At 37.6% G+C, this 17,225-nt stretch overlaps 1 protein-coding gene across 11 annotated transcripts; it reads left to right on the forward strand.

Annotated features, from left to right (window-relative positions):
- The first annotated feature begins 1,865 nt into the window (after nt 1–1,865).
- On the forward strand, nt 1,866–16,723 carry LOC131334316 (telomerase reverse transcriptase). 11 transcript variants are annotated; one of them, XM_058369259.1, is made up of 13 exons: nt 1,866–2,293; nt 3,069–3,146; nt 4,033–4,098; nt 4,195–4,357; nt 5,860–5,914; nt 6,005–6,293; nt 8,922–9,048; nt 9,399–9,543; nt 10,484–10,622; nt 11,658–12,941; nt 14,134–14,702; nt 15,506–15,778; nt 16,057–16,723. In XM_058369259.1, the coding sequence occupies exons 1-13, from the start codon at nt 1,928–1,930 to the stop codon at nt 16,328–16,330; spliced, it is 3,828 nt and encodes a 1,275-aa protein (XP_058225242.1). In that variant the 5' UTR covers nt 1,866–1,927; the 3' UTR covers nt 16,331–16,723. The 11 variants fall into 11 exon arrangements, with proteins under 11 accessions (XP_058225242.1, XP_058225244.1, XP_058225240.1 ...); XM_058369257.1 differs by having other exon boundaries at nt 1,867–2,293; nt 5,860–6,293; XM_058369258.1 differs by having other exon boundaries at nt 1,867–2,227; nt 5,860–6,293.
- Nucleotides 16,724–17,225: the final 502 nt, after the last annotated feature.

Here is a 17,225-nt window from a genome sequence, read left to right on the forward strand (position 1 = left end):
CAAAATAACATAAAACTTCATAAATCAATATTTTAAAATGGCATGAATTTTTTAAAAGGTCACTCATTTTAGAATGATTCTTTCATTAATAGGAATCCAAAGAAATAATTAATTAATTTAGGTCAAAGGCGTTCTTAATTCAGTTCGAGTGGTTCATGCACGCGCCCCATAACAGTTTAGTCGAGGGAGAATGTGGTATTTTTTTTTTTTTGCCACGGCGATATACATCAGCGGGAGTTAGTGGAGGTGAGAAGATAAAGATGTACCTATATGATGAATAAGTGTGGTTTTTTATTTGTTCGAATCTTTAAAATCTATACTTCACGAACTTTATGCGAGAACATAATTTGTAGATGCGTACTTTTGTGGATCCACCGGAAAATTCGTGTCGTTTTGCTACCACATGGAGGGCCAAGACAATCCAGTGTACGAGAGGTTCATGTCGTATGCTTCCCCACCAAGGATACTCCATCATGCGATCAATGAATTCTTTTTGTGTTCTTCTGAACCACGGTTGATGAGATTATCCGTACGTACTGTTTTCCAATTGCACGAGGCTTTAGGCTCCGTTCAGTTGTACGGAAAAAATATGGAAAATAATAGAAAAATCAATTTTCTTCTATTTTTCTGCGTGCTCAATTACCAAAAAAATTGTATAATTCACATGTTCAATTTTCTCATTGGGAAATACTTTCCTCGAAAATAAATCTTGCCAAAATAAAGGAATTCTTGTATTCCTGTAAGATTTCTGTCAAGAGAACACACACAGAAAAATAAATTTCATTTTCTTTTACTTCTCCTCTTCACGTTTCCTAAGAACCAATTTCTCATACAACATTCCAGACAATATTTCATGGGAAACACTTTGAGCAATGATACGATGAGTAAATTTGGTGAACATGTTAGGTTACCTTCATGAATTGTAATTCTTTTTTTTTTTCCCTCATCGGCAGAAGAGATTGTTACAACATGTATGAAGTACAAATTATGAAACATTACATCCATCGCGTGAGAGTTCATGAGATAACCAAACTCAATAATTGAACTAACAGGATAAATTAATCCAACTCAACTACAACCCCATTAAAAAAAGAAATAACCCCAACAAATACAAATAAAATAATACCCACGCGCGCATGAATTGTAATTCTGCACCGGTAAGAAACGTCACATATGCGACCCAATTTTATCTATGCATCGAAGACAACTCACATGGTATCTAGAACATGCTCACTACTTGATTATTAATTCGGGTTTCGCCTGCCTCGTCCAATTAAATCAGCCTTTTCCCAGCTGTAGAAAAATATAGATGAACTGAAACTGAAATGAGAGAATGAACAAACATGTTCACCTTGCAAAGCGGGGATGCTACCAAGCAGCATCCTACAAAAGCGGGTACAGAGTGATCAATTTGGTCGTTTATCTCGACACGGCTTGGCTGATCTTAACCGAGTAGTCGACGGTTCAGATTTGTATGCGCTCAAATTTTTTTGACTAAATAATTTATTCGGATTACTTTTTTGTCCGTACTCATTTTTTCACATTTGTCAATTTTACGTCAATTTTTTTGGATTGTTGTTTCGTCATGACGTAAGAATACTATCGAAACTCAATTTTTTTTAAATGAAGACGAAAATAACTACAATGGGTATGGACCCCATATTTGATGTGAGTAAGTTTTTAATTCTCTTTTATGATTGTGTGTGTGTAAATATTTGTGGTAATAGCATAACTGCAGCTCCAATACACAGCTGGTGATGTGGCAGCACAGCTCAGCAATCGTGGTGATCTGGCAAAACATCTCAGCGGATTTCAAGCATTAGTGTTGATCTGGCCGAACAGCTCAGCAATCGTGGGCTCAGCTTTATATCCCGCGGTAACTTCTCCACATCAGACAAAGAGTCTCTCTCTCTCTCTCTCTCTCGCAATGGCGAGGAAGCGGAGGGTCCCGGAGGTTCTATGGAGGTTGTTCAACAGCCGCGCTCGAACCCTAGCCGACACCATTATTTCATTGATTCCACCAACGACGCCTTCTGCGGCTGCGGCGTGCCGTTGCAAGGGGCGGGGATGCCTGGGTTGTACCGGCGACGGCGCCATTTCGTTCCTGCTCCGGCCAGATGACCCGTCCGATTATCGCAAGCTCTTGTATCAATGCATCGTTGTTGTATCCGACAATGCCCCTCCTTTCTCTGCGTTTTATCCTGACCGTCGTTGGTCCCAACAAGAGGTCTCTCCTAACCCTTCAGTCTATTACTGGTCGTACACAGTGGCGTTAAATTGGTTATCGTCTGTGGTATAAAATAATAGACGTTGTTTATGACATTCTTCATAAAATCCGTTCTCCATTGGATACATGATTCTCGGTTGCTGTGAGATTAGGCTTTTCACCCTCTTGTTGTGTCTGGCGATCAGACCTAGCATAGCCTATATACTATTCATGTTGTTGGTGACCAGGTGTTATTTACGTTACGAATTAGTTGTTGAAAAAAACAAGTTGCACCTCTCTGTTTCAGTATGTGTGTGTTGTTCTTCTTTTTGGAGGGAAGAGCATTAAATGGTTTCCCTCAATAAACCATCCTGTTTACCAAGACGTTATAGCATTGGAGAGTTTGTTACATATCCAGTGTAGATACAACTCATTGTTTTAGAAAATTTGCTTCGTCTTCGTTCACTACTTATTCAAGGAGTCTGCTTCAATTTTCTAAAGGAAATAGGGTGACTCACTTTGGGTTTCTATTAAATAGCAAACAAAAAAAATATCGTTTGGCATTTGAAATGTTTGCATATCCATATTTATCGCAAAAGCAGAAGTTAGGGAAACCATTTGTGCAATTTCAAAATGGTTATTATCACTACGTATCTCGTTCTGGTGGTTGGATTCTAGTTTTTGTGATCAGCTGGTGATTCAGCCTTCACATGTTCATTTACGACCAAACAATAAATAATCTCCTTGAGGTTGCTGCATGTTTCAGTTTGCCTTTACATTGTTATTTGATGTACTTGTGTCTAATCTAAGTGCCGAGTTGATATCTATTTATGCTGGCTTTTTACTGCATGTTATGGTTCAGATTGTTAAGAGGACCATTGAAATGATAATAAGCGAGCAACCCTTGTCTTCTAATGTCTTATGCAGTGATTATGACAAGGCAAGTGACTTTCATGTAATGTATTTGTATCTCTGAATTATTTTGGTAGATAAGATACTACATGAGTTTTATGAATTATATTGCAAATTGCGAAGTACCCAAAAAAAAAAATTGTGAATGAAAATAGGTATAAATTTGATTTTAACGCAACTAGGTGTAGATGTATTAGTAATTAAATCATTCTTGAGTAATAGCTTGGTGCACTGTAGGTCAAACTGATGTTGAAGACCAAATTATTTACCTGGTCATGTGCATTCAAATCTAAATTAAAGTTAGACACGAGGCAAGGAACTACGATAGATTGTATTCCTGAGAATAGATCACATCCGAGATGAATTCCGTAAACATTCTTCGTAGTCCTTGTATTTGGTTTTAAGATTGGAAAGCAATATAATTTCTATCTGAAGGCAAAGTGATTCCCTCTGTTTAAAAATCACCAGATCGAACTTCCATTATTTGGATAAGTGCCCAATCAACTTTGCATTTTGGAACCAAAAATATTAGTGGCATGTCTGACACAGATACGGTGATTCCTAGGTTCGTCAGTGGTTGATGGATATAATCAATACATCTTACGACTAGTATGAATGCAGAGATAAGCCATATATTTCTCCAACTTGCATTGGCTGTTGTCATCGACTCATCACTACACCATTGTTAGTCTCTTTTATGGTAATACTAATTACGTAGTATGTGATGAACTGATGTTATATTAGCAAGAAGGGTTACTCTTTGGCAGCAGGACCAAAAATGCCGGTGATTATCGATTTTCGTTGTTGAGTATTCCTGCAAGAAAGAATTTAATGGTTTTCATAATTAAGGCCAAGTAGTTTTTGGGTTGGTTAATTAGTGTTTTCGTGTTGATAGTAATCATATACACTGGCAGCATTGCTGTTCGAGCTCTGCCATGGAGCTTTTAACAAGTTCAGCATGGGACTTTCTATTGAGAAGGGTAGGTAATGGTCAATTTTAAGTTATGTTTCTATGCTTTAAATGTATTGCTTCATTTTCTTACGTGGGGTGCGTGTGTGTATTCTTTGACATGCAGGTTGGGGATGGAGTGATGGTCTATTTGCTGAAGTATACTTCTATATTTTTGCCACTTCCTCGTAAGAAACACTATCAGGTGGCAGGTTTTCCTATCAGTGATTTTTGCCTCAAGTCAAAGCACATATCAGAGCCCAAATGTCTTCATTCTTCATTTGCTGTTGGTATGCACCAATTGGAACAAATTCACTTTGCAAAATTTAAGTCGTATGTGTCAAGTTCATCATACGTTCTTCTTTTACAATGAAGTGAGTGATTTGCAGTTCATTTTCCATTTGTATGTTATTTAGTCTGGATCAATGCCCAATTTGCCAGGTTCTATATAATCTGAACTTTTTATTGCAGTGTGCTATGTAGTAAATCCTGTATTTAGCCCAAGCAGATTCTGTATTTTACTTGGAATGAACTATGGAGAAACATCGCAGGAGAATTTCCAGACAACGAAACGTGACCAGACCAATTATCTTACCTCCTTGCGTTCCTCTGCGTAACTAAATGATCGCAAACTAATCACCCATTGCCATCCTGTTATCTCCATTTATCCATCTAAAGGAATATACATGATAAGCAGACCAATAATGCTGGGTTGACTGCATGTGGACCAAATATCTTGTTCTGGAAATACACTTGGTGTGGTCATAGACCCGTAAGGTAAGCTTTTTCAAACCTTCCAATTTAATGAAAGGTAAGGAGGCTCTGGTTGAGAAGTACAGGCCGAGGTGGGCTTTTTCAGACCTTCCAACATAACAAAAGGTAAGGAGGCTTTGGTTGAGAAGTACTGGCCATGGTGGTTGAAGTCCTGGAAAGCTTACACTTGACCTCATGGATATGTCATGCTGGGCTTGTGGAACCTTTTTCTGGGAGGTCATGTAAATTGAGGGGCAGGCGAATTTCGATTCATGTGTTTAATACTGAAGTTTGCAGTTGGGAAAAAAAAAATTTCTTTCCACTGTACCAAAGAAAATGAAAAAGAGCAGTAATTGTTCTTGAGAGGGAGCTTTACTATGGAGCTGTAGTGATTATAATCCACTGACTCAACAACATATCTAGGGACTACTGAAGTTATAATGGGCGTCCTATAGTATTCGTTCTTAATAGAAGCCCATTATTCGTATGTTAGCTGGTTGATTTGAGAAGAATCATCAGAAGAAATGGGAAAGAGGGCAAGAGTGAGTAAAGAGAATTCGTGTTCAAATAGTGTTCAGCATGCATAAGAGGTTAGACTTAAGAAATTTCAATATCTGAATCGATTTTATAAGAAGTTTGCTTGCTAACTACTAGTATTACAGTAGTTGGTAAACAACATACCTGTCCTGTTGTGAATTCATCTATTTACTAGGTTTATGGTTGCGTAATTTTGGGCACTGGGTGCTTTTACAAGACACTTTTCTTGACTTTCACCATATCCCTGATCCATTTCAGTCTGTCATTAAACTGAACGGTATGATCTTGGCTGATGTTGCTTTAGGTTTCCACAAGGGTAATTCATCGTTCTGTACTAATACTGCCCACGTGCAGATTTGTCTTCTCTTATCTCTCTACACATTTTGACTTTTATCCGACTAAGTTAATTGGTTGCATTGAAACTATTAGTTTCAGAATAGTGATCAGATATATTTTCTTGGTAATTTGACAGATTCGTGATTTCCTTTGAACTGTTCTTCAGGATCAGGGAAAAAGAGAAAAGGAGTTTATGAAGTTGACTTATTGTCAGAGAAAGAGTATTCCAATGCTGCTTTCAGTGATGATGTTCCCTCTGGTTCAGTTAATTGCTTCAGTCATGATGGTCTGAGTTATTCTTCTTCATTCAGCAGGCATTGTAGGAAAAAGAGGTATCAGAAGAGTTCATCTGGACGACCCACGTTACAAACTAGAACAGCTAATTGTAACACCGAAGGAAGTCCAAACGAGGAACATCACGGTAGCTCAAATCAGCTTATAGTGAAGCCTGGAAAGCGTCAAAGACAGTTTAGTTGGCAGCGCCACAGGAAGCGTAGGAAATTTGACATTCAAGAAACCCATTCTCTGATCCAATGTGCAAGAAATGCAAGTGATGGAGATAGCTCATATGAGAAGCCTCATTCTGGGTTTAACACAAGCGTAAGTCTCGCTAGGAAAAATGGGCAATTCCTTGTAGAAAACAGGGCGACAACATCGGTTTGCTTTTTGCTACTCCCTCCGTCCCCTTTTTAATGTCCAGTATTCCATTTTGGGCTGTCCCTTAATAAGTGTCCATTTTGTAAAGTTAGTGGGTAAAAGTGGGTACATTTCTCATTTTGCCCCTAAAAGTAGATTCCATTTTGAAAAGTTAGTGAGTAAAAGTGTAATGATGATGTTTTTATAGAGGGTAAGTAGGGAAAGTGAAGGTAAAAGTTGACGTGAAAGGTGTAATGATGATATTTTTTTAATAAGTTGGAATTACGAAGCGGGACACTTAAAAAGGAACGGAGGGAGTATTTGAAGTTGTCTGCCTGTCATTGCCGTTGTATACATATATATACATACACACACAAAAAAACTCTTTTTCTTGAGATTACCTAATTGATAAATTGTAAACTAGAAGTGGCAATTACGGTTGTCAGGGATGGATGTCAACAAATTAGGGAGATTATGAGCCGAGGCTATTCGGTGGCTTGTAGATCATTCAAACTGAGGATTGGCCCCCTGATTCAATTGGACCATTGGTTAGTTTCTATTTTGGGAAGGAGGTTCAATTTTGGAAAGCTTCATGGTTTAAGGATACATTTTATGTGCTTTCACTATGTGCAGGTTTAATTAACGAGTATGTGTGTATCTAAATAGAAGTGAAAAGAGAATCACGTAGTTGATAAAGCCAATCAAGGTTGGTGAGGAGGTGCTTAATACCTTCCCTGTCTGTAGGTCTTCCCTGTTTGTAGCTCAACTCATGAGATAGATCTCTAGTGACGATGGTCAGTGGCTATATTATGAAGTTATTTGGAATTCGCCAGTTTTTCCCAAAACTAGGTAGCGACTCCAGTCTCTGGATTTCGATCTAGTGCTCCCTTTGGTGACATGTGGTATATTGAATCATATGTCTTGTGGATTCTTGTGGGCCATCGGTTGCTGGATATTCAGAATAAAAAAGGAATCTGTTGAGTACTGGGCTCAAAATGTTTAATCGCAAAAAGTGAGTCTAAGTTGAGTGTGATGATGACATAAAAAAGCGTGGTGGCCCTTCGTTGGGTGCACGCACCTTGACTGGTCATATTGAGAGAGGTGAACATCCAACACCTCAGAGAGCTAGCATACTACGACTCCCCATGATATGAGCTCCCATAGATCATATGAGCCTCCTACATGAGTCCATGATGGGAATTCCAAGTTCTTATATTACGACTCACAGAGGAGGCCTCGTCGACTTCCATTCTGACAAAACAATGATGAAGCAAGCCCCTGCACTAAATTGAGCTGGCTTTACACTTCTCGAAGACTCCAAAATAAGGATCATTTGACACTGATAATAAACAGTACTTTACTCTCTGCTTCATTCCCTACTACTATTGTGATCCTCTCCTCTGCCCTACTGTTCCCTCTACTGTGGCCCTGAGCTGTCTCCTCCTACGCCTTTGGTGGCCCTGAGCCATCCAGTGCCCTTCATTTTCTTGGCATAACATTACAATAGCATTTTCAACTCTAGTTTGCACATTAGGCAAGTTTATAAACATTGAAAATGCTTGCATCCTCATAATTAGTTTCTTGGAATGAAATTCGTTGAAATAATCAGTAACTATTTCATTCTGGAATCATATGCCTTTCCATACCAGGTCAAAATAATTCGTGCATTCTTCTTATAATTATGTTACGCGTGACTATTATCAACTGGATAACACTGCAGGAAATATGACGGTATCTTGTTAAATTCTAGGTAATTCACACTGTACCAGGGTTTTTATCCAAGCTCTTTACTAATAACAGACATATATCGGTCCATAGTGATAATAATGCAGTACGAGTTGAATGTTTACTAGTTTTAACCATGACTAATTATTCTCTAAAATCAAACATGACTAATTGGAGGTTGAGATGAGTCAATGGTTCTTATTTTGAGAACGACCAAATATACTTTTGATGCAGTGCTCAGATCAGCTACTAGTTGCTAAAATTTTGCCATGCATTTTACTCTTGATGTGGTAATTTTCCCAGTATTAGAGGCCAGAAAACTTGTACCGCATGATTTGAATGGTGGGAGAGGTAAAATTCTTATGACTAATGAGAGGGTGAAGAATAGTTAATTTGCCTTCAGCATGAAAAGAATGATTGACTGGTTATGTTTGCTTAATATGCTGTTTGTAGTCCAAACGTTTAGAAGGTGACATTTTTTAGTATTCTTGTGCTCTAGCGACGAGAATAGATGGTTGATGCGAAGTCACCAGAATGGAAGATATATATACATTTTGCGCTATGCACTTGGAGTTCTATTATATATTATATATACATTTTGCGCTATGCACTTGGAGTTCTATTATATATGTGCCAAATCTGGTACAGATTTGTATACAGTTTTTACTTTTTAGTACAGTAAATTCCATGTTTCTAGCGGGGAATGTAGATTGTTGATGTGAAATTACCAGAGAAATATTTTCACGGGCTTGTAAAGCGTACCTCATGCCCCTTTATTAAACAAAGAAACATGAAAAAATCATTTGAGTCATTTGACCCTCACCCCACTACAAATGCTAATATTTTTCTGCATTGGTCTATCTGCAGATGCCATTTCAGTGCTCTTGCTGTTTGTTTCTGCAAAAAATCCAGTATATCAGCAGAGAAGGTCATATTGATCGGCAGTCCATATTTTATAGGTCGGAATGTTCTGCATCAGTTTTACCTAGAAATCGTATCCTCTTCTACCCGCTTGGTTCCCACATCATGTATATGTAGTTTGTCTCTCTGGGATTATCATTTTTTTCTTTTGCTGATTTTATTTTGATATACATTTGTGTTATCTACGTTATACATGACCTGCTATTTCTCATTGAAATTTGAAATATTTTAGCTGTTGAGATATTGCGGATCATAAATCTTTGATACGTGGAATAAAGAACTTCTGTTCTTTCTGTGGTATTCTTCTAGGGTTTATTCCCTGGACGGATGGGCTGAATTTAATGTGAGATATTGTCTAGTGTTGCGAAAATTTCTCTCTTCCTTTGAGGGAAATGAGTCATGTACAACCTTAACATTCTTCAGATGTGTTGAATTCTTTGAGGCCCAATGCCTCAGGTGCTAAAGTTCTTTTTGAGGATATATTTGGCTTATCTGATGGCAATATTAATTCCCTGTCACGGTCATGCTACCACAGCAGTAATTGTTGTCTCACAAACTACAAGTGCCTGTAAGTAGAGGAATATCTTCGATATACATTTGATGCATGGATTTACCTGTATGTTGATTTTATCAGAAAGTAATTTTCCTGGAATGCTCTTATCGGTGTTTTAAGTCTTGTGCTGTATTTTGGTTGATATAATAGTCACTATATTCGTACTTTTGGGTACAAAGCATTGTTGTTTTACGTAATAAAATTTATTTAGTATGTACCGCTATGAAAACAGACTGAAGAATCTAGTTGAGATTACTATGCTGAGGTCCCTTCTTGGGGCCTAGATCCTATCATGCTTTAGATAAGGTTCTTCTAGAAAGCATGTAAATTGGGGATGAAAATGGATTTTCACTCACTTCGTACATCTGCTCTTCCGATATCACCCACTAGTTTGAATGAGGTTTTGATCGTGATAATTAGCAGAATGCTAACGGCCGGAACTTAGTTTAGGTTAATTAGCATTAAGCCTATAGGTCCGTAGAACTCGTCTTTACCAAAAAAAAAAGTTTTGGGATAAAAGAGGCACTTGACTTGACACTGGTACCTGTGTAGATTTTTTTACAAGTATTGACGGGCTACAGAGTATCAAAAGTTGATGCCAGGTTTGTTGGTGCAGTTTGACTTTGTATCAAATTACTATTTTTACTTTGTATCAAATTATTATTTTTGGTGAAAGTTGAAGTCTAATGGAGAGCTGAAGTTAAAACACTGATGTCAGAATTGGGAGGAGAACACAGTTTTATTTCAGATGATGTAAACTGGGGAGGGTAGATCAAGATGGACATGGGTTGTCCTGATATGATGGTAAATTTTAACATTATTGATTGACTAAAATCACAGATTTCTTTTGTTTACTATGTCTGAAGAACAGGATTTGCTCAAGTTTCTCCTTTCATAGATTGTCTGCGGGCAGTTTTTTTGTGTGTGTTCTAATTCTTTATTTTTGGCGATCCAGATACCATTCACTTGTTAAGTTTCTTAAAAATCTCATACGCAAAGCTCACCGCTGCCAGCATTTGAGGTTATTAGAAAAGCACTGTCCAATACCATCTTTGGATCAAAGTGCTGAAGGAGGAATTGGTTCCATAGTCGAGGTAAGTAATTTTTTTTAAGTTTATTTCATTGTTGTCAATTGGGGTAGCATGCCGTTGAAAGGTTTTTATTTGTTCTCTTACGTTCTTGCTGATGAAGGTAATACAGAGTCATTTTAAGTCATTGGTGTAGCGTCTTGCATTCATTATCATAACGGAGCTTTAACCCCCAGTTTTTGCTCATACAAGTATTCGTTTTGTTCTGTATTGTTAGTATGTTCTGCTTTATATCAGGTTTTGCTATGGGGATGTATACTTCTTGTTAGTCAACCCTGCTGCTATGATGATCATACGGTCTCCACTAGCTGTTTAACGTTTGATTCATGTCTAGGCTAGGTTGTAATTTATTAGTGCTATAAGAAGGTCCTAAGCGGAGCACAAGGCTGGCGAGCAAAGCAGGATCTCGTAGAGGTAGAACAACCGTTGCTGCCTTCCCCCCGCTATTGTGTTTTTTTAGGCTAATTCATATGACTGGAAGAGGTGCTACAATGCTGGCAGCAGATATCACTTCCCATTGCTTTAGGTCACTATGACTTGCGAAATGTTGTGGCTAAGTTGATAGGGGACTCCAATTTCTTGGGGAAAATGGAGCCTTTGTTTTTGCTCTCATACTTACCTTTGTCTTTAAAATATCTATCAATGTTTCAAGTTAGAGTCGTTAGACTAACTCCTTGCTAGGTTTGACTTTCCAGAAGAATGAAGCCTGTGTGAAACTGAAATACTTGTTCTGTTATTTTTTTCTGGCGGATTCTCATACCCAAATCAGCCAATGGAGAAAGAGATAGCATAACCAATAGTGTGGTTGCCAGTCTTCCATTAGTAGTTGCAATATTTAAGCTCCTCATGGAATGGTGAATACGCTAATGGAGGGATGTGAAGTTATCGTTTTCTTGTTTTCTTCTTTGCTAGTGTCATCACCTTTATTGGCACCATACCTTTTCTGTTCTTTAAAATACAGCAATGGAGCTATTTCATTTTTTTATTATTTGCTTTTTGTTCTGACGTAGAAGTCTAATGTGTGTGAAATTTCATTCTCAGGGCATTGATTTCCAAGCAAATTTTCCAGGGAAGAGGCATGCTAAGGTTCAGCAGGATGGGAAGTTGCCACCTGATAATTTAACCAACACCGATAGTAACATTTGTGGCATAACTCCAGATGTCCTTGATCATCAATTTGAGCCAAGCCAGTCTTATTGCCTTAAAAAGCATGTGGTGTCGTTTTTATGGGCTGTTTGCAGGAGTATAGTTCCACCAGATTTGCTTGGAACTTCTTCTAACTGGAGAATTCTGAGGAAGAGTATCTCAAGGTTTGTTCGGCTTCGAAGATTTGAAAAGTTCTCTTTAAAGCAGTGTATGTATAAGTTGAAAACATCAGTGTTCCCCTTTCTATCTGATAAACGCGCTTCATGCTACTCGAATGTCAAGATGCTAAAGAGCAGAAAAAGGCAGATTCCAGATTTGCATAAAAGACAGAGCCAAGTAGAATTCGCTACTCATTCTATTAAACATAAAATTGTGCAGAACTGGATACTTTGGTTCTTTTCATGTCTGATAGTGCCCTTGGTGCAAGCCAACTTCTATGTTACAGAAAGTGAGCATGGGAAACAAAATTTGTTTTATTATCGGAAATCAGTCTGGGAGAATATAATGAACAAAGCGATCATCTCCTTGAAAAATCGGAACTATCACCCTTTAAATGATGAATCGGTTTGGAACATTACAAACAAAAGGTCATTCGGTTTCTCAAGGGTCCGACTTCGTCCAAAAGAAAATGGAGTAAGGGTGCTAGCAAATCTTAAAGCATCCTCAAGAATACTGGGCAAAGAATTCTCTTTTAAAGTTCAACCCAATAGGTTGGTGGGAAAATTGTCATTGGATCCAAAAGAAGTTAAATATGACTATTTCAGGTCTGTGAATAGTGTTCTTCGTGATTTGCATGCAGTACTAAAAGGTCTACAGTTGAAAGAACCAGAGAATTTGGGCTCCTCAGTATTCGATTATAATGACGTCTACACAAAGCTATGCCCTTTCTTATCAGCTCTGAAGAATGGATCGACAAAGGTGCCTGAAGTATTCATTGTTGTCTCAGATGTATCTAAAGCATTTGATTCTGTTAAGCAGGATAAGTTGATCAGTGTAATGGAGGAAATAATGCAGAGTGATGAATATCTCATAAAGAAGTCTCATCAAGTTGTTTGTGCAAATAAATCTTTGTGGGCTCATCAAAACCTAATACTAGCAGACCAAGACACCAGCATTGGCTCTACTATTTTTACATCTTTTGCCTCCCGTTGTTCATTGCAGGGCATCCTTGTTAATCAGGTACCATACTTTTTTTACTTTTAGTAGCCGCCAACTTTTTTCCCCGTCTTTATTTGTTAGATTTCTTGCTGCTAATGATGTGGTTGACATTGTACTGCCACAAAACAGTAATATGTTGTGCATCTGTGTTAGTGGTACGGTGGTATGCCAAAACCTAAGAAACACATAATGCAGGAAAGATCGGGGTGTGTTTGTGTTTTCTTTAATGTGTAAAGATTACTAACCATTTCATATAAATCCTAAGTAAAAACATGTTCAGCAAGAAGTTCAGGAGTCCTTCAAATTTTTTTTTTTATTTAAAGGAAAACTGGAATACTTTATCTTGATCCAGTTAATATCGAGCATGCAGTGTTCATTTACTCTTAGGCAGGGTCTGATCAGTTTTGCAAAAGGTTTTGAGCAAATGTTCCACAGCTTTATATGTGAACTCATGTGCTCAATCTAATTAGGGAGGCCCTATTCTTTTTATTCTGTTATTTTAGTAGCATAACTACATAGAGCCGCTCAATTTACAGTGAGTTTATATCCCATAATTCCTCTATCTATTTCTTTTTAAAGCGTAACTTAACTCACAGAGGAGCATGGTCTTTTTCATTCATGGATGTCTCTCCTCCACTCTCTGAGTTTAACTTTAAACTTTCCATACTCACTTTTTTGGTGGCTAGTTCTGCAATTTTGAAATATAGTATCAACGAATAGACAAATTTATAGCGTAAGGTTGGAAGGAAAATAAAATCAAAAGCATTAGTTGTGGATATCAAGCATCTAGTACATCAAGAGAGAAAAGAGAAAAAAAACAAGGCCTACCTGAGTTGTCCCCGCATAAGTACAAATCCTCATTCTCACAGCATGCCAATATTGTACCCGGATATTACAACGTAGTCCATGAGGAAATCACAATGAAATGAAGTTCAGTGATGACACAAACAAAGGGGGAAATCAATCTAGAGAGGGTTGGCCAAAGGCTTTGGAAAACCTAGCTCTGATACCATGTTAAAAGCACTTAACTCAAAACTCGTTGGCCATTGTGGAGAGACCACCGAGGCTCATATACTAGTTTTGGAGGCGATTATTAACCTACGTGGGACAAGATCCAACATTAGTCATTAAAGGAGCGACGATCAGTATGTAGTAGACATCCTTTCAGAGGAAGCTTGGTTTTCTTTTAACTTACTGCTTTCGGATGATTCAGGGTCAGAGCAAAAATACAAGGAAGGAGGAGCTTTTCTTTGATCTAAATGAGCATGTGAAGCACAATGTACTGCAATTAGATAAGCACTTTTACTTGCAAGATGTTGGTATACCCCAAGGAAGTGTTTTGTCTTCACTGCTTTGCTCATTTTATTATGGGCATCTAGAAACCAAGGTAATAATTCCATTTCTGCAGAAGAGTGTAGAACCTGGTAACGACAAATTTTCTGCAACAGAGAATAGAAATCATGTTTATTCTCTTCCAAATAATGAGGCTGGAGTCATCGTGTCGTCCCCTAAATACATGCTACTTAGATTTATCGATGACTTCATTTTCATATCAACCTCGAAGAAGCAAGCTGCTAGTTTCTTCTCCAGGCTGCGAAGGGGATTCAGAGAATACAACTGCTACATGAATGAAGCAAAATTTGGACTAAATTTTGATGCTGACCAAGTATCAGGACTTGCATCAAACCGGGTGTACATGGGGCCAGATGGCGTACCATTTCTTGGATGGAGTGGCTTGTTTATCAACTGTCGCACTTTAGAAGTTCAGGCAGACTACACAAGGTCAATCTCTGGTTTTCTAACAAATGATGCAATTAAGCCAGCGGTTGAATGTAATTTATGGGTTTTCTCTGCTTTCTTAGACAGAGTGTTAGTTTTGGTCCATTTTCTTGGAACCATTGCGACTCTGTTCTTGTTGAAACTCGAGGATGGATCTATAACGCATCAAAATAAAGTACATATATTGTTCTAGAATTTTAAGAACCAGAAACACACACTAGTATTAGGATTGGTGTAAGTTCAAAACCATTTGTGTTAGTTATGAGGAGAAAATCTATGCAGAATTCTCAGATGGAATTATGTTGTTTATTGGCTCCTTTTATCGGTGCCACGAAAGCATAAAGTGCCATTTGGCAACCCAAGTCTGGATTACACCCATATCAGTGCAGCTTACAGTTGATCAATTTTAGAAACCAAGGGGGCCATATTTTGTCATCCAGGTTTAATCCACTCAAAAGGCGACTAACCCTTCTCTTCCAAATTTTCTTTCTTAACATAGATGAGCATTTGTGAAGGCATGATTTATCTTTATTTCGTGCAATACCCTTCTTTTTTAAATCTTTGTAGTTATGTCTTTAGATGTGATATTTAAATACTTTCTTGTCTTTAGATGCGATGTGTAAATACTCTCTCTCTCTCTCTCTGTGTGTGTGTGTGTGTGTGCGCGCGCTTAAATCTGATTGATTCCATGGATGCATCATATATGCCCTAATTTCCAAAACAGCAGATCTGCAAGTGATTAAAGAACAGGTGGTTTGTCAAACTTATGTACTTCATAAGTTTGTTCTTCTGATTTCCTGGCTCAGGTACCTGAATATGCATTTAAGTTCAAGTCTTACGGTCTGCTGGCAAGGTAAACCAGGCGGTCATTTAAAGGCAAAGTTGTGCGATTATCTGCGACCTAAATGCCATCCCATATTCTTCGATTCAAATATCAATTCGTCGGCAGTTGTCAGATTGAATATTTATCAAGCTTTCCTGCTATGTGCGATGAAATTCCATTGCTATGTCTGTGACTTGTCTAACATCTGCAAGCTTGACTTGAAATCATACATGTGCAGTATTGAGAAGTCTTTGAGGTATGTACTTGTTGATTGTTAACTCACTTGTAATGGTGCCGTCAAATTCGGTAGTATCGTCAATAACTTTTCCCAAAAAGAAATAAATGCATTCACAGACAGTTATTTTGCTTGTGTTTTTTCTGCATCTTATCAGCAATTGTTTATATTTCTTCGATATCATGTTTTCTTAGTTGAAACTCCGTAGTTTGTTTTTTTGTATGTCATTTATCAAAGCTTTACTTATAAGACATGCAGAGTAACATAAAAGTTTGTCTGCCTGATTTTTTTAATGTCAGGTATATGCACAAGCTTGTTAAAAAAAGGATGCATTCTGTGGATCTTGGTTCTAGTTTCCATCCAATTTTTCAAGTGGAGAGGGGAGAATTTGAATGGCTTGGACTCGTTGCTTACACCCAAGTACTGAAGAGAAAACAGTCTCGGTACAGGGATTTACTGTCGTTACTAAGGTCTAAGTTGATAGCACATGAAGAAATAGAAAGTGTTTCATCGGTTCTAAGGTACGCAGTCGATGATTCACATTCTTCTGTGATTTGGAAGATCAGATATTAGATCATAAACCATCTAGCTGTGATATACACTTCAGTTGCTCATCGCTGTCATTTTGGAAGGCAACATTGCATCTTCTTGGAAGTACATTTCACTGGTGGGACTATGGCCAATTTATGTTCATTATTTTTTTGGTCATCTTGCGGCTGTCTTTTTTTTCTCCTGGAGCTGTTGGATGTATTTTGTCTTTCGGGGTCTCTCTATTGCAAAGAATGCATTTTTCTTCTTTTTCTGCTTCATTGGTTTATGTTTTGGTTGGTTCTCTCTCTGCTGGGATTGTATTTTAGAGAGAGGTAGAGAGAGATTGAAATTCCGTTCAGTTCTTCAGATGATCTTGGTGGAAAAGAATTGATCTTGAAACAAATATATATACTATTAGAGGGATTTCTTTGCGTATACTCTCTAATCTTTCTGTTGGAAAATGCTAACCTCCACATAGATAAAATGTGCATTGATATCAGCAAAAAGTGTATTGATATATGTAAAAGTGTATTAATATCCATGAGATATGTATTGATATCCGAACTTGTTTGAAATTATTTGTGTATTATGCTCTGCCTAGTAAATAAAGGTTAGCAAGACCGCTTTTATATTTACCTTCACGTCTAAGAATTCCTTTAGGTTGATTCCCCTTTTTATTAACGTTTTTTTTTTATTAAATTCTTTGACTTTCAATTAAAAGAATTTAAATTTTCTTAGTCCTTGCGCAAAAGAATCATAAAAGAAAAAAATGAGCCTAATTTTATACTGTAAGTACTTAAAAATGATGAAATAAACCATGAATTTTTTTGGCTTTTGTGTTTTTTACAGAAATATTTGCAAACCCCAATCATCGAGATGCATGAGATTATTGCATTTTCTTCCTAAATTTTTGCTTTAGCATTTTGCTTTACTTATA

The sequence above is a fragment of the Rhododendron vialii genome, chromosome 7a, assembly GCF_030253575.1.
Source record: "Rhododendron vialii isolate Sample 1 chromosome 7a, ASM3025357v1".
In the NCBI taxonomy this organism is placed as follows: domain Eukaryota; kingdom Viridiplantae; phylum Streptophyta; class Magnoliopsida; order Ericales; family Ericaceae; genus Rhododendron; species Rhododendron vialii.

Coding starts and splice junctions, on each gene's coding strand:
- LOC131334316 (XM_058369257.1), top strand. CDS start 1,928: ATGGCGAGGAAGCGGAGGGTCCCGGAGGTTCTATGGAGGTTGTTCAAC. Junction 2,294..3,068: donor TAAATTGGTTATCGTCTGTG/GTATAAAATAAT, acceptor GTTATGGTTCAG/ATTGTTAAGAGGACCATTGA. Junction 4,358..5,859: donor TCATTCTTCATTTGCTGTTG/GTATGCACCAAT, acceptor ACTGTTCTTCAG/GATCAGGGAAAAAGAGAAAA.